This window comes from Carex rostrata, chromosome 9, assembly GCF_964058835.1.
Source record: "Carex rostrata chromosome 9, lpCarRost1.2, whole genome shotgun sequence".
Taxonomy (NCBI): Eukaryota; Viridiplantae; Streptophyta; class Magnoliopsida; order Poales; family Cyperaceae; genus Carex; species Carex rostrata.
In genome coordinates, this window is record NC_135926.1 from 9992668 (window position 1) to 10018395 (window position 25728).

Below are 25728 nucleotides of genomic sequence, written 5' to 3' on the forward strand. Positions count from 1 at the left end.
CCTCTCTCATCAGACTCTTTGTAAACAATTAACATTTAGTGGCACGAAGAAAGAGTTCGCTTTTGGTTTGCAGTTGGATCATATTCCTTTTGTTATTCCCCTCTTGTGAATAACGTAAATGATGGTATCAACTTGATGGACCGTTATATACTCAGCCACGGTCTTTGTTTTTGTACATAATAAGCTGAGAATTAATTTCTCAATAATCATGGACTGTGCTGTTCTAAGTGCCTGGTACTTGGTTGTACCTTTTCTTTTGCTGGGTTTCCCTTCACAAGGCAATTGTAGGAAGCACAGTGCAGTACTGCCTTCAACACTGGTTACTGGTAATGTTTATTGTGACACTTGCTCTGAACAACAAAGCAACAAGCTGGGCCATTTCATCACAGGTTAATTAGTTTTTCCTCTATGATAATAAATGTTTTCTAGCAAACTTAGAGCTGCAATTTCTTATGGGAGCTTCAGTTACGCTCGAGTTAACAGTTATATAACTCAATCGTTATCAGCAGAATACTAATACACATCTTGGTACTGGCAAATGTAGTGAAATACAATTTTTGAGAATCCATATAAATTTCCTCTCTACTAACACTGTTAACTCTACAATCTATAAATACAGGAGCCTCCATTCAAGTAGAATGCACAGATGAGTCTAAGCATATAGCTTTTCGCAAAACAGCAATCACAAACCCAAAAGGGTTATTTAAATTCAATATACCTCCAGAAGTGCACAAAAATACCCAGTCATCAATCAAGAATTGCACAATTGATCTACATAAAACCAGTCATGCGACAACATTCTGTGATGCAGTTGCATCTGTCTCTACCACCTCTGCACTAGAGCTTCGTCTCAAATCTACAAGAAAAGATGGCATGAAAGTGTACTCAGCAGGTCAGTGCATTGTATTAATTTTAATGAATTGATACTGATACTTAATTATACCTATAGTCGACATGTCAAACAATAAAATCTCAGAAAATTCTCCTATTACACATGTCAAAAGTCGATGATAAACTTATATCAAATGAAACATTTCCTATAAATCAAATTATAATGTATACAATTATTCCATTTGCGCAGGCACTGTCACCTTCAAGCCACAAAAGAAGCCAGTCATATGTGACGAACAAATCGACCAGCCGGCATTCTTCTTCTTCCCTCCAAACCCACTCCAACCACCAAACATAGGGGGGGTTCCAGTTCCACAAAACCCTTTGGTACCGCCGCCACCATCTCTGCTGCCACCTGGCTTTCAACCAACACCACCATCTATTTTCCCACCAGGACTGCCATTTTTCCAGCCACCACCACCACCTTCACTCCTGCCGCCACTACCCATACTCCAACCACCACCGCCGCCGCCGCCGCCTTCTTTACCGCCTTTTAATATTCCATTAATTCCAGGCTTAACTCCACCATCACCACCGCCACCATCTCCACCGCCACCTGGGTTTCCGTTGCCCCCAATTTTGCCTCCAGGCTTACCAAGTGTACCTCCAGGCTTACCAAGTGTACCGCCGGGCTTACCAGGTGTACCGCCGGGCTTACCAGGTGTACCCCCGGGCTTACCAGGTGTACCGCCCGGCTTACCAGGTGTACCGCCGGGCTTACCAGGTGTACCGCCGGGCTTACCAGGTGTACCCCCGGGCTTACCAGGTGTACCGCCGGGCTTACCAGGTGTACCGCCGGGCTTACCAGGTGTACCCCCGGGCTTACCAGGTGTACCGCCCGGCTTACCAGGTGTACCGCCGGGCTTACCAGGTGTACCGCCGGGCTTACCAGGTGTACCGCCGGGCTTACCAGGTGTACCCCCGGGCTTACCAGGTGTACCGCCGGGCTTACCAGGTGTACCGCCGGGCTTACCAGGTGTACCGCCAGGCTTCCCAGGTATACCGCCAGGCTTTCCTTCCACAAAAGAGGATTCTCCATGAGGAATCATGTACCTATGTATCTAGCTATCACTATGGTTTTGGATATAATTATGACTTAAGAGTGATGGTTCTATATTCTGTACTAAAGGTTTGTTTTGTACTATATGTCTATATATATGTTAAATATTTAGCATAATCCAGTCACATGTTGGATTATTTTAGTGAATATTATTTAACAAAACTAGATTCTGGAAAATATTCCAATCAAGCTATAAAAAGAAATTTATTTTTATAACAAAAAAACTTTTATTTCAAAGCAACACTTAATAGGCATACTATTCTTGCATGTGTATTCCAGTCAACAAAACTTGAAAGAACTTGTTGCTGAAAACCAGAAATTCAACAATTTAAAATTTATGGGAGATCTCTCATAGTACATCTTTTTATATTTCTTACTTTTTTGAGAACAATATGATGGTTCCATTGAATCATAGTACATCTTTTTATATTTCTTACTTTTTTGAGAACAATATGATGGTTTCATTGAATTATGTGTTATATTTTAAGCAAGGCAAAGAAAAATCTTCTAAAATGAGGCATAATTTTTCGTCCGGAGGTACAAAGAATAATTAACAGAACAGAGAAGGCTCATAAAACATTATGACCAGGAAAAAGGAAACAGAAAAGGGAAAAAGAAAAGGGAAAAAAGAAAAAGAAAAAAGAAGAAGAAGACCTATATATATATATATATATATTATTCTTCAGTAATTCTTTTTTCAATTTTTTCCTCTTTTTTTCAGAAAAATAATATTTTACTCCTCCGTCCCTCCGTACTAACAAGGGGTAGTACAGGAATATTCACCTGCACTGAAGTATCACAAAATTATACCAAGGGATGCCTAGACATTAGACAAGCATAAAATCCTATTTGTCGATTGTTCCCAAGCTATAATGTTAATTGATTCTGAATTGCAAAATTCTCAAATGCTTATGTGCTGAAACAAAATGAAACTGATATGATTAAGATCAAAACTACAAAAACCTGATTAATAGTTTAATACCACATTTAACTATAGGTTTATTAAAAATCTGCTACTTTTTTTTTTGTCTTTGGTTGTTTAGGTAGGTTAAATTGACAAAGAGGAAATGGTTCTAAAATGAATTCTAATTGATTCCATTGTTCCTTTGGGCCTATATAGGCGGTACATTTTGCATACACAACCCTACAACTTCTATAATACCTTTCTTGCCTATATAACCCTACAACTCTCATAATACGATAAACATACATAATTCTCAACACTCCCTCTCAAGATGGGCAAAAGATATCCTTCAAGCCCATCTTGTCACAAAACCTATCTAGATCTATCGAGCTAAGTCCTTTGGTGAGGCAGTCAGCTACTTGATCTCTAGTAGCTACATGACTCAGCTCCAATAGTCCACCCTCTAGCTTTTTCTTTATGAAGAACCTATCGATCTCCACATGCTTGGTTCTGTCATGCTGCACAGGGTTGTTGGCAATGCTAATCGCGGACTTGCTATCGCACCACAATTTCATCTTAGCTCCGTTATCCACCTTGAGTTCTTCCAACAACCTCTTCAGCCACACCATCTCAGCAACTGCCAATGCCATAGCCCTGTACTCGGCTTCTGCTGTAGATCTCGCAACAACTGGCTGCTTCTTGCTCTTCCAAGAGGCCAAGTTGCCCCCTACAAACATGCAGTAGCCAGCTGTGGACCTCCTGTCATCAAGAGAACTAGCCCAATCCGAGTCACAATAGCCCTCAATGTTCATGTGCCCATTCTGCCTGAAAATCAAGCCCTTTCCTGGTGCACTCTTCAGGTACCTCAGAATGTGATACACTGCGTCCATATGGCCCTTCCTAGGGTCATGCATGTAGCGGCTCACCACGCTCACTGCAAATGAGATATCGGGACGAGTGTGGCTCAAATAGATCAATCTGCCTACCAGTCTCTGGTACCTCTCACGATCAACCTGTTCTCCTGTCTCTGCACTTATTTTGGCCTTCACATCGATTGGAGAAACCACAGGCTTGCACCCCAACATGCCTGTTTCAGTGAGCAAGTCTAGGACATACTTCCTTTGGGATAGAACAATTCCCTCTGCTCCACGAGCCACCTCAATTCCAAGGAAGTACCTAAGCAGTCCCAGATCCTTCACCTCGAATTCCTTCCCCAATCTTGCCTTCAACTGTGCAATCTCCCCCTCGTCATCCCCGGTAATGATCATATCATCAACATACACAGCTAACATAGTAATGTGACCGCCATGTTGTCGAAAGAACACCGTGTGGTCTGCATTGATCTGCTGGTAGCCCATGCCTACCATAGCCTTCCTGAACCTATCAAACCAGGCCCGAGGGGACTGCTTCAACCCATACAGCGACTTCTTGAGCCTGCACACCTTACCCACTGTCTGGTTCGTGCCAAACCCTGATGGTATCTCCATATACACCTCCTCTAACAAGTCACCATGAAGAAACGCATTTTTCACGTCGAGTTGGTGTAACTTTCATCCTCCATTCGCTGCCATGGAAACCAGTGTCCTCACTGTGCTCATCTTCGCCACGGGTGCAAAGGTCTCATCATAGTCGATTCCATAGGTCTGACTGTACCCCTTCGCTACCAACCGAGCCTTGTAGCGTTCAACCAGACCCTCAGGATTATGTTTCACTGTAAAGACCCACTTGCATCCAACTGCCCTCTTGCCTGGTGGTAGTGACACGAGCTCCCAGGTTCTGTTCTTCACAAGGGCCTCGAGCTCTTCTAACATGGCTGTTTTCCACTTCGGATCTTCTTTAGCAACCTGCCAACACTTAGGGATAGAGACAATGTCTAATGATACAATGAATGCTCCATGTACAGGTGATATGTGTGAGTAAGAGACAAACTGGGCAATGTCATGTGGGAAACCATACCGGTCAGGAGGAATGCCTGCATTCTCGCGAGAAGTCCTCCTTACCGATAAGGGAGTGGGAGGAGTAGAGAGAGGAATCATATCACCTGTGTATTCTGGGTCTGAGGTGGATGGTGAAGGTGTCTCAAGAGTCGGAGCGGGCAGGGACAAGGGACTTGGCACAATAGTAGGCACGATTCCCTCATTCTGCTTCTTTCTCCTTACATACACTTCACCATATCTTGACTCCCCCTGAGCCTGAGTTCCACCACCCTCGGACTCAATCCTCTCAACTTCTGGCTCAACTCTAGCCGAAGTCTCCTTTTCCGGCTCAATCACAGCCTCTTCGAGCATGGGGCAACCAATACCACCCACACTCACCATCCTCCTCTCACCATCACCACTACTCTCCTCCTCTCGCCTCATACCTCCTGTATCGAGCGAGCTTTCAAATGGTGATGTTGCTTCTGAGGAGTAGTATGGTTCAAGCTCGTGAAAAGTAACATCCATACTCACAAACATTCGCCTCTCAACTGGACTCCAGCACGCATACCCCTTTTGAGTGGCTGAGTATCCCACAAAGATACACCTCACGGCCCTTGGATCAAGTTTTCCCACATTGGGTCTGTTGTCATGTACAAAGCACACACACCCAAAAGTTTTGAGAGGAAGAATATCTCCATTCTTACCTGTCAGCATCTCAATTGGAGACTTCCAATCCAATACCCGTGAGGGCATCCTATTGATCAAATAGGCTGCTGTCAGAACTGCTTGCCCCCACAAGTGCTTTGGGACTTTTATTGAAATCATCATACTTCGAGTTACCTCAAGGAGATGCCTGTTCTTCCGTTCCGCTACCCCATTCTGCTCTGGTGTGTATGGACATGTGGTCTGATGCTGTATCCCCTGAGATGACAAGTATTCCCCAAACGCCTTATTAGTGTACTCTGTCCCATTGTCAGACCTCAATACTTTCACAACTGCACCATATTGAGTCTGAACCATTTTGTGAAAATCTTTAAAGCAAGCAAGCATATCACTCTTATTTTTCATCAAGTAAAGCCAAGACACAAAGTATTTAAATCCATTCAAGGTAGTTGTAGGACAAGGTCCCCATACATCCGAATGAATCAAATCAAAACTACAAGGCTTCCTACTCCCAGAGCTAACATAAGAGCTTCTGGTGTGCTTGCCCAACTCACACGCATCACACACCAATTTTTCTTTATTCGCCTTTTCAAATAAAGACTGATACATCATACTCAAAACTGGAAACGAAGAGTGACCCAATCGCCTATGATGGAGCATCAGTAGGTCTTCCACACTTCTCTCAACAATGGATGAGAGGGCCGAGCTCATACCCTCTTTATCCATGTACCACAGTCCTCTATGCATTGTGCCAGTCCCAATCTCCTTGCCCGTCCCCTTCTCTCAGAAGATCACCTTGGGATTATCAAACAAAACAACACAGTTTAGTTGTGAGATAATGACACTTATAGATAGGAGATTCACAGGAAAAGCAGGAGCATGCAAAACATTAGACAAAGTCAAAGTGTTGGTACATTTCACTGTACCCTTACCAACCACCGGCTGGGCCGTACCATCGGCTGTCTGGATGCTCTCTGGTACCGCTAAGTGAGTATAGGAAGATCACCTTGGGCCGTACCAGTCACATGGCGAGATGCACCGGAATCGACTATCCAATCTGATGATCTAGCGATGGATCTAGAGGAAAGAGCAAGTATATCACTAGTACCTGTAGTCGAGTAAGCAACAGAGGCAAAATTACCCCTGACATTAGAAGAGGAGGAGGTGGATGCATCATCGCGCACACTCTTCCCATCACCTGTCGGTCTCTGCCTGTTCTTGAGCCCCTGAGAATAGGCCTCAACGAGTGCCTGATCCTCCTCTGACAAGCCCACACCAGCTTCTTCTTCCCCCTCAGCAACCATCAGATGTGCCCGGTTGCCTCTTCCACCTCTTCGGCCTCCACGACTCCCAGACTGCCCCCTTCCACCTGTGTCTCTCTCCTTTGGTGGCTTAAGGCAAGCCTGCCTCAGGTGACCTACCTCACCACAGTTGTAGCACTGTTGAGTCTCACCTCTGTACCCAGTGTTACCTGAGTTGGAGATCGCTAGTGCTGACCTCACTCCTGGAGATCCCCCTATCCCAGCCTGTAATCCCATACGGCTCTCCTCCTGTATCATTGCCGAGATCGCCTCATCCAGTGAGGGGATCTTCGACATGGCTAGCAACATAGCGCTCCTCTGCTCGAATGCTGAGTCCAAATGCCTCAGAAAGTGCATAGTTCTTCTCTGAACATCTCTCACACCCTTCTTGCAATTTGGATCCAAACAGCACTCAGCAGGAGAGAAGTGGTCGTAATCTGCCCACAGTCGCTCCAGATCTGCGGCATACTCTCCAATCGACCTACCTCTCTGTGCTACCTCCTCGATCTCTCTCTCAATCTGAAACACCCTCATGTTGTTGTCAATCCCCGCATAGATCCGCATCAACTTCCCCCAAACCTCACTCACGTCCTCTATTGCATCAACTGTCTTGGCAATAGAGGCATTCATCGAGTTTAGGAGCCAAGTGTGCAGCATACTATTGGTAGACCTCCACACACTGTACTCAGCTGAATCCTTTGCTGGTACTTCCATCTCACCCGTGATATACCCATCCACGTTCTTCCCTACCAGAGCTCTCTTAACCCGACGCGACCAGCTCAAATACGAGGCTGGCCCATCCAGTTTTATGTCCACAGACTGAAGCTCCAACTTCTGCGACTTCGGCTTGCTTTCCACAGGAGCTTGGCTCACGGCCAACGCTCGCACCATGATAGCAAGCTCATCAGGAGTCAGCTTCGCGCAAGCCTTCGCGAACGGGTTCTCAATCTCCCCTTCCGACATTGATCCGACTTAGATCTACGCCTCACGTATTATTCTAAGTCCAAATCACCTCTACAAAATCAAGTTCTTGACACTTCTTGACCCGATTTAGATCCACATCCACATCATCTCCCCCTTTCTTTCTCTTCCTCTTGTCCCGATCTTGATTTAGCGCATCAAGACTCGAGCTTAAACCCAATCAAACCCAACCAAGAACCCGCTTCTCGGGTACCGTGGGATTTAGGCCTCCCACGCCGGCCAAATCAACACTCGGAACCTACCTTTGGTGGCTGGCCGGCCCTAGAAGTGGTGGCACGGCCTAGAAAAGAGGAAAAAACAGCCAAAGAGAAGAGAAAGAAAAGATGGCTGGTGGTCAAGGCGGAGCTAGGCGGAGCTACAGTGCTGCTCGACCAAGAGAAAGGGAAGGCGGAGCAGAGAGAGAGAGGAGCAGCGGATCTAGAGCTAGACGGCGGATCTAGGTCAGAGAAGCCTAGATCATGGCAGTGGCGGTAGAACTAGGGCGGGGCGGAGCTCGGCGGCCGGACGGAGCTCAGGCCGTGACCAGGAGGGTCAGGCGACCTGAACGGAGAGAGGCGGAGCTCAGGCAGTCAGGCAGAGCTGGGCGGAGGTGGCTCTGCCTTGAATCTGTGAAATCGCGTTTACTGTAGCGCGCGGTTACTGTAGCGCTACAGTAGCGATTTTAGGGTTTCGTTTTTTTCAGCTCTGATACCAAATTGACAAAGAGGAAATGGTTCTAAAATGAATTCTAATTGATTCCATTGTTCCTTTGGGCCTATATAGGCGGTACATTTTGCATACACAATCCTACAACTTCTATAATATCTTTCTTGCCTATATAACCCTACAACTCTCATAATACGATAAACATACATAATTCTCAACAGGTTAGATGAATTGAGGCATAAAACATAAAGCCACACCTCACTAAGAATCATATGTACCAGTACTAACAATGACTGATCTGACGAACCAGCACTGAATCTAATTTGGAAGGAGCTTCAACAATTATTAAGGTACAATATTGGAAAACAGAACAGAGATAAGAAAGCCAATTTGACAAGGCTATCTGCAAAGATCCATCAAAACTAGGCTGCTGATACAAAGACTGGTACGGTACCAGTTGGTACAGGAAATTGTTGCTAATTTTTTTTTCATTTTTACATTTATTGTAACTATTTTACATTTAGTTAGCTTTTTTTGTTTTGAGTTTGTATGAACAAACTGTCATTTTGTTGGGGACAAGCCAACTAAAAACAATTAATGTTTTCACAATTGCTATGCATCGTCTTAGTTGTAGAGGATTAAAATCTTACCCTGCATTTCTTAATGAACTCTTTTTCATGGATTAAAAAATCATTATCCTTTACGGATGTTAACATTACTAGTTTGTCCCCAAAAGCTTAGAAGACAAACTTGTTGTTTTCTATCAATAACTCCAGTGGTGTGTACAACTAGATATATCCAAGTGTCGGCTGTCCTGGTATATATATATATATATATATATATAGCTTCTATCCCAATTATATTCCTAAAAGAAAATGAAATACACAATGAAAAATGACTGGAATTTTCTGTGTGTAATTTTTCTTTGCGTAAAACCTGATTTGTTATTTAGAAATTTCTCTAATAATTATTTGTACAAGTATTACATAATATTTGGGGTATAACTGTATATATTTGATGGTTTAATCTTTGGAAATTGTTCTAATTATAATTTTAAAAATATTTTAGTATTATTTGGAGCAAAATTGACAGTTTTGATGATTTAGTAACTTTAGTGTTCAGAATCAAACAAAAGCATCTGCTTTGCATGCAATTTTTGCTGAATTCCGTTATTACAGCTTCTGGTTGCGTAAAACTTGATGCATTCTTTCAAAATTGCTCTAGTAATTGTTTGTGCAGGTATTAAATAATAGGGTAATTATAATATCTCCCGTCTAACAATCCCCTATCTATCCCCCAATCTCTAACGAACTAATTAACTGTTTTAGTCAACTGTCTTTCCCAATTAGAAAAAATTATAAAATTACACTTCTATCTCATTTAAATCTGAACTCTCCACTTTATCTTTTCTTCTCTCTCCGCTCCAAACCCTTCAAGCCTCCGCCTTGCCACCCCATTGCCCCGGCACCCTGCTGCCCCGCGACCTAAACCTGCACCAACCTCCTCCAATCCGACAGCGACGATCTCCTCAAACCCTCGCCGGAAACCTAGCAGCGGCGATCTCCGAAAATCCTCGTCGGAACCCACTGGATCTACCTCTGGCCTAGCAGCGACGATCTCCTCAAACCCTCGCCGGAACCCTAGTAGTGGCGATCTCCGAAAACCTTCCCCAGAACCCACTGGATCAACCTCCGACGTAGGATTTGAGCAGGATATTTCAGATCAGAGAAAGCGATCAATAGCGTTGAACAGTAAGATCCGTGCTTTGATTTTCAATTTTCATTTACAAGTAGAAATTTTTAATTTATATTTGGTTAGTAAGGTCCGTGCTTTGGTTTTCAATTTTCATTTAGAAATAGAAATTTTAATTTAGATTTGGTTACTAATAACTTGACGTGAATAATTTTGAAGTATGTTACTTCTTTGAGGCTTCCTTGAATTTTCTTTAGAACTGACACCATACCAGCAAGGGAGCCCCTGAGCAGGTACCAAAATGAGTGACATTGTGTTGATTAGATTTACTCCTTCTACAGTAGCAAACAAACATATTCAATAATACTAATTTTGTTTTTATTGTCATACAGATTTTCGACCAGTGACGATCGATCGAATTCAACTCATTTTGTTTCTGTGGACCCTTAGAAAAATAAATTTTGAAAAAATAGATGTGTATGAATGAATAATTGATATCCTAGGTTTGAATATTTCAACATGTATGAATAAATACTTCAATGTATCTGTATGAATACTTAAATGAAGTATGTTTCGTTTCTTTTAAATATTATGTGTGTTTGTAACATTTCAATTACATGATATGTAAGATTTGATAGATTACTAAGTACTAAGAAATGATAGAAAAATAAATTTTGAAAAAATAGAGGTATACAAATGAATACTTCAACGTGTATGAATGAATATTTCAACATATATGGATGAATACTTCAATGAAGTATGTTTTGTTTCTTTTAAATACTGTTTTTGTTTAGAACATTTCAGTTACATGATCTATAACATTGATATATTATTTTTGTTTCGACAGTGGAACATGCGACAACTACTTTTTATTTCCAAAAGATAAAATTAAACTAGAAAGCAATAAAACAATATTCAATACTACTCGGATGCTCTTGTAAAATTAATTGAGGTATACACATATGCTTGTAATATTATTGATACATGAACTATTTACACTTGCACGACGAGAATGAATAGTTTCTCAATGAGGGATGAATACTTGCGTGACGAGATATGAATACTTGTGAAACGGATAACTCGAAAGTATGTCATCATGTATCTCATTTGAAAGATAAAATCGTGCAGAAAATATTCGTGATTTTAGATTTGCAAAATTTCTCATATATTGTCAGAAATATTAGTTAAATTGAACGAAGAAAAAAAAACCACCTCTAAAGACGTGTAAAATATGGATGAGTGATGTGTCCAGTTTTTATATTTGCGCTTGCACGATGAGAATGAATACTTTCACACTGAGATATGAATATTTGCGTAATGAGATATGAATACTTGAGCAAAGGACAACTTAAAAGTATTTCATCATAGATCTCATTTGAAAGATAAAATTGTGTAAAAAACATTTGTGGTTTTAAATTTACAAAATTTCTCACAGATCGTCAGAAATATTAGTTAGATTGAATGGAGAAAAAAAAAATCACCTCTAAAAATGTGTAAAAGATGGATGAGTGGTGTGTTAAGTTTTTATATTTGCACCTGCACAATGAAGATGAATACTTTCTTGATGAGGATGAATACTTGTGCAACAGACAACTCAAAGTATGTCATCATGGATCTCATTTGAAAGATAAAATTATGTAGAAAACATTCGTGGTTTTAGATTTGCAAAATTCCTTACCGATCGTTAGAAATATTGATTACATTGAACGGAGAAAAAAAAATCACCTCTAAAAACGTGTCCAGTTTTTTTTTTTAAATACTTGATATCCTAGGTATGAATACTTGATATGTTATATATAAATACTTAATGCATTATAGATGAATACTTGCGCGCGTCAATTGTAAAATCTTTCAAATATTAAATGGTCCCCAAATAGTAAGTGGTCCCCCTAGGTAGTTAGTAGTTATTTAAGTAGTTAATGACTGGGGGATAAATGAGGGATTGTTACGGGGGGATAGCTAGGTGCTCCCTAAATAATATTTGTGGTATAATTTTCAATATTGATGGTTGTTGCTCGTAATGACATCAGATTTAATAAAAGACATCTATTAATTGATCAAGTCATGACGAGAAAGGAAGGCCAAGTTTGATTACTTCAAATGATGTTCAAGCCATCGTTTTCAATAGGGGAGTGCTATTTTGAATGCAAAATTTATATTATTGAGAGCTGAGAGAATTTTTTTCTCTTTTATACCAACTTTGTCCTTAATAAATTTTCTTTCAAACTTTCTTTTAAAGTAAGTTATTGTTAACAAAGAAAATATTTAAGACTTAACAATACAAATGACAGATCTTATATATATTTATGGATTCATTAATAAGGAATGTAATTATTTTTACTTTTATTCATATGTTCATGATTAAAATTAAAAGGAAAAGAAAATTGAAAGAAAGAAAGACAGATTTTTTGAAACTAAATCAGACATTGTTTTGTAACACCTCAGTGTCCTCTTTGTTTCATACGACTAACACTAGTAGCAAAATTTGTTCGAACAAAGGTATGTACAGTGGCTAACTATATACATTAAAAATATTTGGTACCAAAACATGCATGGCAAACTCTTTCTCCCTTTCTCATATACATAAATTATTAGTTTGGCCGAGCATAAATAATGCTATTTTGAAGTCCCATGAATTATTAATTTTTTCTTGACTTGGCTGCTCATTTATTATTTATTTGAAAACTAATTAATGCAGTCAATGTCATTTTTCAAATTATAATTAATCTAACTACTTCTACCTTAGACTACAAAAGGACACAAAAATTGAAACCCCCCCCCCCCCCCCCCCCCCCCAATCACATGATAATAAACGATCTCCACAAAATGAAATTATCTATTTAATTTACAAATAAAATACTTAGAAACTACTTGTTAACTTTTAAGAAGTTTCATAATTTAACATGTTATATTTTTTTTCATAATTTTAATTGCACATATTGGAACTAACAAAATTTAACCATATATTTTTATTCAAATAATTTTCGTTGGATCAAATAAAAAAGATTTGTTCACCATTATTTTTTTTACTAGTCTCAATGAATTATCTCATCATTTAATTACTTATAAAATTTCTTTTAGACTGTTGAAAATTTGAATCAATATAAAGTTGTACCTGACAGATAAGCAGTAATAATGGCAGGATTAGTTAAACAAAAAGCTTCATGAATTATATTCTTCCATAATTGATAGCAAGAATTAATTAGAAGTATAATAAGAAGGTATTTAATAAGGGGTAAAATTGGATTTAAAACAAAAGCATTATCTTAGCACTCAAAAGTAGAATTTATGCGCTTAAAATAGCACTCTCCTTTTCAATAAGTTTAGTGGGATTTGTCAATTGACGAGACTGTGATTGATTGTGAATTTCATTGTGATTAGATGTTCTGGTGGAAGTTTTTTATTTGTACACCTGCAGTTTTAGCTAAATTTGAAGTTGGTAAACTTCGAGGAATATATATATAGAGTTAGGCTGGGGTGCTATGGATAGCATAGTGGCCTCTATGCTACGGCTCAATATTTGAGTTTTCAAAATTCAAACAGTCGATCCGAACCGTTCATCTTATTCTCCATATTAATATCTGCTTGGAGACCAAATTTTATAATTTTCTGAATTTTTTTACTATTTATTAAGCCACTTTGAAAATCGCTAATCCAACGGTTTTACTGTTTTGTGCAGCCACCGTTGGATCAACAATTTTGTAAAATACTTAATAAATAGTAAAAAAATTCAGAAAAATGTAAAATTTGGTCTCCAAGCAGATATTAATATGGAGAATAAGATGAACGGTTCGGATCGACTGTTTGGATTTTTCAAACTCGAATATTGAGCCGTAGCATAGAGGCCACTATGCTATCCATAGCACCCCAGCCTAACTCATATATATATATATATATATATAGATAGATAGAGAGAGAGAGAGAGAGAGAGAGAGAGAGATGGGTTATGGTGCATTGCAATCTATGGAGGGGTTTGTGCATTGGACTATAAATCTAAAATTCAAATGACCGATTCAAACCGTTCATCTTGTTCTTCATATTAATATGTGCTTGGAGACCAAATTTTACAATTTTCTGAATTTTTTTACTATTCATATATTAATTTAGTTCATTAGGAAAAAAAAAGTAAACAAAAGAATAGTTGGAAGCACTATCTTAATCATAGAATTAATAATTGGCACCGCAACGTATATATACCGTCAATATATAGATCAAGTCATGATTTGAAAGGAGGAGCAACTATAATTACTTCAAATGTAAGATTTTCAAGCCATCCTTTTCAATATTTTCAATTGGAATTATTAGTTGATTAGACTGTGATAGATTGTAAATTTGGTTATGATACGGTTCTAATCGAACTTTGTATTGTACACTTGCATTAATTAATATTAAAGGATCATATATATAGTAATATCTTTTCTTTAAAATCCGATGAGTTTATGTCTAACATTAAATTTGTGTTCAGAAATTCTGACTGGATTTATATGTTCCATAATTTCTGTTTCTTGTAATAGGTGTGACTCCTGTGTTGTTTTTTCTTCTGTTATTTTTTCTCTACGTGTTGAATTCTTAACAAGTACAGCAGATTCAAGTGTCATTTTTTTTAAATTGTCAAGATCAAAATGTAATCAAACTTCTTAAATCCATATTTAAAATAGGACTTAATTAGAATAATCAAAACTGACCAGATAACTACCAAGTGTGTAGCGTACAAAACAAAACCACGACTTTACCAAACATATATGTTGATGGATGAATGGATAAGGAAAACTGGGATACATCTTGTCAGATGAAACTTCATCACCTTGAATTAAGAAACGCTTTTGACAAAAGGTCAAAAAAGAGAGGAAGTAATTAATCAAGAAAGGTACGACAAAAGGGAAAGCCTATTGGTTGACTTTGTGTGGAGTTATCAGAAATAATGAATTGGGGTTTTCTAGGTCAGACATGGATATGCAATATCTTAAGGATAATTGTGATGCCATGATATATAATTAGCTCCGCAATAATTAAGGTGAGATTCGGGGTGGATGTCAGTACGATAAAGAGTGATAAATGAATTATTCGGGTTCAGTTTGGCGAGATCAAAAATTCGTGATTCGGAAATAATTTGAATATAATTCGATATTGATTTGAAATTATTCAAATCAGAGATCTCAGTTCTGTAAGGGCACAAAAAAAATGAAAAAAAGAACCAGAAAAAAAAAAAGTTCTATGACAAATTTAGGGAAAAGTTTGTAAAATTTGCGAATTACTAGTGAATTCAACCCGAATAATTCATTTTTTTGGTGATGCCAAACCAAACGCTGAATTATTCGGTTGACCGAACTTTGATCAAATTAAACCCGAATAATTTGAACAAATTTTTTATGAATTTTTCCCAGAACATTATTATTATTATTTTTGCTCTCTTGCAAGACTGAGATCTCTGATCCCGATAATTCCAAATCATTCCCGAATTATACCCAAATTATTTCCGAATCATGAATTTTTGACATTGCGGAACCAAACAATTCATTTGTCACTGTGTCACGAACTCACTATGATGTCAGTATGATATTGAGAAACCGTGTGGTACGTACTCCATATCTGTCACAGAGGATCCCACCTGGTAATTGCATTGGGTAGGAAATTAGGAATGAAGGTTGGCAACCAAATTATTCTTAGCATCCATGTTTCCCTGTGGCAAAGAAGTATAGTGATGTGTATAGTGGGTAACTTTAGGGATTAATGTTAGCAACCCCACGACGTGAATCAGCACCTACCATGATTACACATCGAATAATTGAAGTTCAGTCAAATCAATAATATATCTAACGCTAGAGAAGTTTCTGATCTTAATTTATTCGCCAGTCAGCTTTGAAATTGACAATAAAGTAAATTATGATGGCTTATCTTGATTCAATGACATGTCTCATTTTAATACCAGTTGTTGATTGATGCGCAGTTTACCAAAATAAACATACATGTTCTAAATGTTTAATCAAAAATATATATCTGTCCAGGTTAATTTCGTTACATACACTTGTAGCCATTATTTAACAAGAATTGATGTATGTTATATATATATATTGTCTTTTATTTGTTAAATATGTCATCATGAATATAGAAAAATTATGTCTATAATAGTTGCAAATTTGTTTGACAAATTGGAAAAGAATATAGAAAAATTAGTACCTGGTCAAAAGAGGTGAGCATGGAAGGCAGACTATAGAAATAATTTCAGACGGTCAATTGCTTCATAGAAAGCATATATGGATATATACAATCTTTCAAATCTACATTGTCTTTCGTCAGGTTTTATATCTCATATTTATTTATTTTATTTTTATTAATTGCAATGATGCTAGAGTAACATCTCCGGTCATTACAAAGGTTTCATCTCCGATCATTATAATTTTTTTTTATTAATTGCAATGATGCTAGTTGTCATTTTTTTTTTAGTTATTGGAATTATTACAAGTGCTAATTTACTTCTGAAAGAAAAACTTGATTCGTATTGTACTTCCCAACAAAATATAAATTTGATCCATGTTGATTAAAATGAATGCACTAAAATTAATTTATTAACCTTCTAATTTTAACCGATTGATTTTATACTAAATTAATTCGAATGTTTAAAATTTTCACATGTAGACACGTCACTCGTAAGGTAGACAGATTCCAACGGTTCGGATTTCTCATTTGAGACCAATTTGATGGGTTTTAGAGTTAAGCTCACTAAACACTTTGGTGAGCTTAAGAACATCCTAGTTCTACTCATATATATATATATATATATATATATATATATATATATATATATAGAGGAGGGTTCAAATGCCTCCATTTTTTGTGCCTCCACCATGCCTCCATTTTTTAAAACTTTAATAATTCAAAATTTAAAACTTAAAAGTTAAAATAAAACCGTTGGATATGATCTACATCATTTTATTTATGCACGTGCAAAAAATTATGGCATTTCAATTTTATTTTGATGAGTAGAACTAGGGTGCTCTTAAGCTCACCAAAGTTTTGGTGAGCTTAACTCTAAAACTCATAAAATCGATTTCAAATGACGAATTCGAACCGATGAAAGCCGCCTACCTTACGTGTGATGCATCTACATGTGAAATTTTTAAACATTCGAATTAATTTAGTATAAAGTCAAGCGGTCAAAAAACATTCAAAAATGAATGCACTAAAATTAATTTATTAACCTTCTAATTTTGACCGCTTGACTTTATACTACATTAATTCGAATGTTTAAAAATTTCATATGTAGATGCATCACACGTAAGGTAGGCGGATTTCAACGGTTCGGATTCGTCATTTGAAATTGATTTTATGAGTTTTAGAGTTAAGCTCACCAAAACTTTGGTGAGCTTAAGAGCACCCTAGTTCTACTCTTATTTTGATTGCCATCAAGAGCTTGTAAAAAATGCACTAATGTGGATGATTTCTAGACGTTGATTTTTGAATTTATTGATTCACATAAAAACAAAATTGAAATGTGATAATTTTTTATGAGCACATAGAGAAAATAATATAGATCACATCTAACGGTTTTATTTTGACTTTTAAGTTTTAAATGTTGAGTTATTAAAGTTTTAAAAAATGGAGGCATGGTGGAGGCACAAATAATGGAGGCATTTGAACCCTCCTCATATATATACATACTAGTATCATACCCGTGCGTTGCAACGGAGACATATTATAAGAAAAAAAAATCAAAGAAAATAATAATAATTATTCAAAAATTAAGACACATGTTAATAGAAAATTTATATGATGTTGTATTTTTAATTAAGTTTAATTGTGATCACTGATAACAATTTGATGATGTGATGATTCTTTATTTTTAAGTACCAATGATATCAAATAATAGCTCGTTTCGAATCTAATATCAAATATCGTACAACAATTCAATATCAACATATAATATGATATCAAAAAACATAAATAAAAAGTGTTATCGTGTGTATGTATAGGATACACATAAACACACACATATTATAAGATAAATATATATTCACACACATGTTCCAATTTATATTTTTCTTTGTTTCCAATTTATATTTTTCTTCTTCTTTGTTTCCAATTTAGAATACACACACACGCACACGCACATACACTGATATATTCTATATTGGAAATATATTCTAAATTGCCTACAACAATATGTATAGAAACAAAGAAAGAGAAATAAGGAAATAAAAAAAAATGATTTTCATTATGATCAGTACGTATAGAAACAAAGAATAAGAAAATGGAAGGTGGAGTTTTCTCAATTGAAGAGGAGAAATATGGAAACAAAGAAATAAGAAAACGGATAAATATATCGCTAAATTTCAGAGTTTGTTCAATTTTAATTGTAACGTATCGTGTGGCAGCACATGTGGTGAGTATGTTTTTAACTAAATTTAGACTTTTATACATAAAACATATGCATTTAATCTAAAGAAGACAAATTATGTAATTGGAAGGTTGAGATCAAATCTGATGTTTCATCTTTCAATCGTAGCCGTTGGCGGATCGGACATCCAACGTGCTTAATAATAGAATGGAGATAGAGAGAGAGAGAGAGAGAGAGAGATGGGCTACGGTGAGTTGCGAAGTAAAGCGACTATTTTACTTCATGCTCATATTTTGCGATTTTAAAGTTCAAAATGTCGATCCGAACCGCTCAACATGATCTCCATATTGAAATGTGCTTGGAGACCAAATTTTACATTTTTTGAATTTTTTTTACTATTTATTAAGCCAATTTGAAAATCGCCGATCCAGTGATCCAGAAATTTTTATTGTTTTTTACTATTCACACGGATTTTCATATTTTCAAAGTGGCTTAATAAATAGTAAAAAAATTCCAAATAATGTAAATTTTAGTTTCCAAGCACATTTCAATATGGAGATCATATCTAACAGTTCGGATTGACGTTTTGAATTTTGAAAATAAAAATATTGCATGAAGTAATAACGTGTTTTACTTCGCAACTCACCGTAGCCCACCTATATATATATATATATATATATATATATTCGGGTTGCACTTTCGTACGTAACATGAACTAAAATGTAACGATTACAATCAGACACTATAGAAAAGGCTAATTAACAAATTAGTAATTTGAAGACTTGAGAATTCCATTGACCCAACTACGGGTTACCTAACTCATGAACTTCAATTCTTGATGGATTAGGGCAACTACCCTTTTTCTCTATATTCAATTGTAAATTTTAAAATATATATATATATTTCCATCTGTGCAACGAATCCAATCGTGATTTCATCCTCAAAACTCCATTAATTAATTCACAAATCTTCACACAGTGAAGGCCACAGGGAAAAACAAAGCCTGAGCCTTTCTTTAAGCACAATTTTGTGATTTTATCCTCGGTTGGGCACAACAACCTAGTGGCATTTCAGTAATTTATCAGCAAATTTAAATCCAAAAAAACCAAACTCCTCTCTCTTTTATAGTCTCCAAAAGCCATAACTGAAAATAAATCCTTGAAATCTTGACTCTCATTCTTTTTGCATCTTGCGCAAAACCATCAACACACAAAGACTTACATGAAGAAGAAACAAACACCATCACCATTACATGCTCATAGAAGTTCCAATTCAATCCCCATGGCTATGCTGCTCTTTGCTTTTCTTTATCTCTTAGGTTTTGGGGAGGCAGTACTGGCTCATGAGGTTTCAACAAGAGATGAGAATCCTCTGCAGAGGATGTCTCGCGCTGAGCTGTCACGCATCGCGGGGTACGGCGAAGAGAGGCTGTCATCAGTGCTTGTCATTGGCACGCTCGATTGCGGACTCTGTATGGCTCCCGAATCACGCCTTCTATCCCTTCATGTACCAGGTTTGACAAAATAGATCTGATTCTGATCAATTAATTGCAAGAGTTCATATATATATGGTTAATTAATTTCTCGTTTGTAGGTTTCTTTTTTCATACACATGCTTCTTATTTCCATATTTTTCTCTGTTTAATTCTAGCTTTTTTCCTTCGAGTTTCTTATTGTTCATCAATTTTAATCCATCATGCCAATAAAAATTGTAACGGTAACTTTATGCATGGGAGCAATGGTATAAATAATAATAAATATATAAATAACGATAGTCACGACAATACTAATAATAATGATGATAATAATAATAACAATAATAATAACAATAATAATGATTATAATTATGATATATAACACCAATGAATATTTATTTTTCTTTTCTTTTATTTTGAAAAAATGGGTAGCAGCTATCAATTAGAGGAAAAATTATGATTTTTAAGAGCATGTTTTATCCGTATATGTATTCATATCAGCACGGATATCTAATTTTTATATACAAATTCGGTTACGGAATATTATATGATCCGTTTGCAACCCTACTCACAAAAAGGATGATGTAGACATACAATTGTCATTTCTCGCAAAAAAGAAGAGCAAAATATATATAACACTGCAAAATCTAATTGGGGTCGTCAATTCCCTTTTTTAATTGGATTCTTGTATAACTCCTGCATAATCAAACCCTGCATTTTTAAAAATGATGTCCAAAATATATGTTCTTGTAAGGGTTAAATTATTTAAAATTTATAACTACAAGAGCAACTTTAGTGATGAAATATGTTATAAAAAATGTTACACAACAATAAAGTTACCGTTACAATTTTAGAAGCTAAATTTTATTGTTGTGTAACTTTTTTTAGTGAAGGATTCACAATGTTCTTTCTACATGTGTCATGATAGTTTATTTTTTTTCGGATTTTTAATATGGGTTATATTGTTGTACAATTTCTTTGCTATCTTCTAAAATTGAGACGTAATGCAATTTTTATTATGATAACATTACAATAATATTATTTTAGTGGTCATTTAGGATATTTGATAATTATATATTTTCAAAACGAAAAAAATTATTTAACAAATACATATTATTATATATAATACAAGACTGAGGCTACGATTCTATGCATAGCGCGTATTGGTCCATACTACATATTAATATTTTTACTTTTAGAACGGAACAGCACACCTTCCTTACTCTTCCTTTCCCTTCCTCTCTGTGCTGATGTTGTGGAGCACAGTCTTAAAGTCCAACTAGCCGATCTGAATCATTCAACATAATCTTCATATGAAAATGAGTATGACTAAAATGTTATGCATCATCTATACATAATCTTACAAATTAAATTTTACATTTTTTAGATTTGTTTTTACTATTTTTTAGATAGTTAGAAAATTACTAATTTTTAGATCAAGTGATTTTCTATCAACTTAGAAAAATTGTAAAGAAATTCTTAAAATATAAAATTTGATTTATAAGTATATTTGTGTATTTTCATATGAACATCATATATATTGAATTGTTCATATTGATTGTTCTTATTTCGAAAATAAAAATATTGATCTATAGTTTTGAGAGCGGCATTTTGTATTAGTTTTTGTGAGAGAAGGACAAACTATACATCCATAATTTTGCCCCTTCTATCATGCTATGTATTGAGAATTAATGCATGTGTTAATTCTATTGCTCTTCTTTCGAAAACAAAAATAATGTTGTTATTCTTTATAAAACTCAGAATAGATTAAAAATATACATATGTATCATTCAAGACGTGTTAATAAAGACACGCATTATATGATATAAAAAGTCATGGGTTAGAAATTCCGATGAAGAAAATGCAATTTTTGTTTCTTAAACTATCCTACAATGACCTATTCTAGTATTCAACTGAAGTATGGTAGCTTGTTAATTAATTTAAACATCCTGACAAAATAAAAAATAAGTCCTTCATTAAACAATACTTAAATCCACAACTTGTTATAATTAAGTAATAAAATGACCCTTAATTGACGCTATTCTATTGTACGCATATATATATAATCTTTGAATAATTGTACTCTTTACAGTACAAATCAGCCGGTCGGTCTTTGTCTAACGGTTGGTGGGTTAATTAGTGTTCAAAATTGAGGTTGCTTTGATTTGAGAGAAATCCATAACACGACATCTGAACTACATGTCTTCTTGCTTCTACAGTGTTTTGCAAGCATTCATATATATATAATAATATAATACCGATTTGCATATATATACTTCCATTCTAATTAATTATATGTACTTATCTTCAGAATCAGCTTTTAGTCTAATGACAAAAATACATAATTTTCATGTAAAAAAGGTTATAGGTTCAAAACTCACATAGTGACAAAATGCTTGTGGATTTTAAATATGAATTTGAAGGAAGCCGGTAGGTTAGATCTCCACTTTTTATTTCAAAAATTATATGTACTGATCTTGAGATGATGTAGACTTCAGTCCTAAAATTGATGTGTTCATTTACAAGCAATGATCTGTGGGTGAGGTCCATTAATTTGGTTTAAAAAAGAAGAAGCATATATACAATCATAATTTGAAACATAGAGATCACAGGAACTTGATTGTGGTTTTAGGACACTAATGTAATTTAGGCTTAAAAATATATATTCTTGTACTTGTATATATTTTGCACTCAATTGCATTTCAAAAGTGTTCATACTTAACATACGTGTTCATATTATGAATTTACAAGTATTTTTATATATTACATAAAGTATTTTTATTTTTAAGAGGAGGATCCACTTACACTCTTTTTTGGTGACACCCTCTACATTTTTTAAGTTTTCAAAGTCTAAATAGTCGATCTAAACTGTTCAACATGATGGATATATTAAAATGTGCTTCCAAATCAAATTTTATACTTTTTTGAATTTTTTTAATATTTATTAAGTATTTTACAAAATTGTTGTTTTCAGGCCATTGAATTTTTGTACCCATCTTAATAAATAGTAAAAAAATTCAAGAAAATGCAAAATTTGATCTGCAAGCACATTTTAATATATTCATCATGTTTAATGGTTTGGATCGACTGTTTGGACTTTGAAAATTTAGGATGTAATCCTATGTCACAAAAAAGTGTGTAAGTGGAAGTTCAAATTAATGAAAAGGTTAGTGAAATAAGTAAATGTACATTTTTTTCAAGTTTTTACTTCTAGTAATTTAAAATATAAATATATTTAAAAAAAATCATTATATGTATATAAAGGATGTAGATAAAAGGTACCTTTCAAGGCTAAAATTAATGTGAAGTAAGGCAATAAGTGAAGAAGTTGCAACTAATTTTTTTTTTCTTTTTAATGTCTTGCAAAAGTAAGTCTTGTAGCTCTCAGAAAGGGAGAACTAATTTAGTTTAGATTTATTAATCCTTTTAGGCTCAAATTAATGTGAACTAAGGCAATTATCATGAGTCAATTGTGGAACTTCGGAAGTTGCGCAATAGGTGAAGAAGTTGCAACTAATTTTGCTTAATTAATTTTTTTTTTTTGTGTCTTGCAAGAGTAACACTCGTGGGGCTTAGAAAGGAATAACTAATTTATTTTATTTAGGTCGATCTCCTTAGATTAGGGGAGTAAATGGTACTTTTTTATTCATTTATTCGACTTGCATCATATTCAAAAATACAGATAAGGATAAGATATTTTTTTCTCAATAGTTTATCGGGTACGGATAAAAATAACAATTTTTCGTTATCTTACACGTTATCGTATAAGATAATTTTTAAAAATAAAATAATATATATAGATATATATTTGTATGAAGATGATACATGATACAATAAAGTTTTGTATTTTATTAGATTTTCATAATACAAATTAGTTGTAATCATTATTTTTTTTCTTTTTTTCTTGTTTTGAAAAATATTAATGACATTTTTTATCCGTACCGTATTTAAAAAAAGGGATAAAGATAAAAAAAATTTATTTGTTATCATAACGAATACAGATATAAAAATATCTCCACCGATCCGTATCATAACCGTTGACACCCCCAACTAAGATGTTTCTTTTCTAAAAGAAATAAAAAAAGATCTCTCAAGATGTTAGTTGAAAAAAGAAAAACTGCTAAATCCTTATCGCCGCTAATAACTATCTCCGAGTTTTGCCCCTGTTTTTCACCCCCTAGCTTTTTTTTCATTTTCTTTTTTTGACATTTAAATGCCCGTGGGCTTTTGCCCACTAGCCTTCAGTGCATTTTCATTTTTCAACACGGTCAACGCTACTACTTCGTGCGATTTGTGTATCTGTGATTTTTCAAAAATAAAATTTTGCATATATTTGTGGAGCTCAATGTCAAAACGGTGAGGAGACGAACAGACAATTTAATTATCACAATTTAAGGTTGATTTTTTTTTCAAAAAGAATAATAAAACATAAAGCATTTTATTTATTCATTATATTTAAGGTTGATTTTTTTTCAATAATATCTTAGATATCACAATTTAATTATAATCTGAGTATGACTAGAATGTTATGCATATGTAGAGACATGCAGTGTTGTAGTCTTCATAATTTATCGAATAAATTTTAAAACAACAAATTCAAATAGTTGAAATTTATTTAATTACGAGTGACATATTTACATATAAAATTAATGTTGTATATGCAATTGTACTTTAAACTCTTAATTAATTTGTTGATATGTTTCTTTTGATGCTATGTAAGTTAACATGTCATTATATATAGTCTAACAAATAGTATCTATGAAATGATTGAAGGTGCCAAGGTAGCCGTTGCATGCAAAATAGAAGACAAAACAAGAAAAAATAATTGGACATACGGAACAACCGATGAATACGGGGAATTCATGATCGATCTACCATCGCAACTTCATGCGACACCAAACTTGGAGGAATCGTGCGTTGTCAGAATCCTACAGGTGCCATCAACCTCGCATTGCAAAATTCGTACTCTCCTAAATTCGCATCGCATCAAGTTGTCATCGGTTGGAAACGGTATTCGTGTGTATACAGCAGGAACGATACAGATGAGCAGCAAGAGTAGGCCTTCTCACAGATGCACAAAATTAAATAATGCGAATCACCAGTTAGAAGAGGCCATGTGATTTTTTTTTTTTTTTTTTACTAAATGTTAATAGCCAAGAGAGAGCCTATGAAAAAATCGACAAAAAAAGTGTTTGTACAAAGATGGATAATCGTTAAAATTAGTTAGAGCATCTATATCTCTGAAACTATTAGAGTTTCTAATCTGACGTGGCAGTTTCTAATCCAGTTTCAGGGATGTGGAAGAGTTTCTTATTTAGAAACTATGCAGGAAAGTTTCTTATTAAGAAACTGTTTATAAACTCTATGTTGGCCAAATGATTGGCTCAAATTGTTTCTCCTTTTTAATTTGTTGTTGACGTGGCTTAATAGAAACTCTAAAATGAGTTTCAGGAATGTGAGAGTTAGAAACTTTAAAGATCATAATTTCTAAAAAATAGTTAACAGTTATTTAGAAATTCTTTTGAGTTTTAGGGATGTAGATGCTCTTACACAGTACAATGGTTGTTATGTGCTCCTGTTTCATATAATATATTAGCATGAAACTGGTTCATGATAATTTCAAAAAGACAAGGCAAAGACAATTTATTTACCTATACAGGCGAATAATCGGTGTATGTAGCGGTTTAGCCCGGCCCAATTTTCTCAGCCCAAATACTAGGCCCAAAGTATCTATACTTTGGATTAATCTACCACAAAATATTTGAGTTACAATAAATCTTAGCCCTAAAACTTGCCCAAATTACTATCGCATATGATCGAACTATGGAGAGACAAACACGGTGCTAAGCCGCTTGGATAAATA

At 35.3% G+C, this 25728-nt stretch overlaps 2 protein-coding genes across 3 annotated transcripts; both read left to right on the forward strand.

Moving 5' to 3' along the window:
- Positions 1-2076, forward strand: LOC144559714 (uncharacterized). Of its 2 annotated transcripts, XM_078308819.1 has the most exons (5): positions 1-389; positions 620-892; positions 1082-1489; positions 1784-1804; positions 1889-2076. In XM_078308819.1, exons 1-5 carry the CDS (start codon positions 209-211, stop codon positions 1930-1932), a joined length of 927 nt encoding a protein of 308 aa, XP_078164945.1. In that variant the 5' UTR covers positions 1-208; the 3' UTR covers positions 1933-2076. The 2 variants fall into 2 exon arrangements, with proteins under 2 accessions (XP_078164945.1, XP_078164943.1); XM_078308817.1 differs by having other exon boundaries at positions 1742-2076.
- A 17371-nt stretch (positions 2077-19447) lies between these two features.
- On the forward strand, positions 19448-25491 carry LOC144559783 (uncharacterized). The gene is made up of 2 exons (XM_078308904.1): positions 19448-19904; positions 24639-25491. The coding sequence occupies exons 1-2, from the start codon at positions 19613-19615 to the stop codon at positions 24983-24985; spliced, it is 639 nt and encodes a 212-aa protein (XP_078165030.1). The 5' UTR covers positions 19448-19612; the 3' UTR covers positions 24986-25491.
- The last annotated feature ends 237 nt before the right edge of the window (positions 25492-25728 follow it).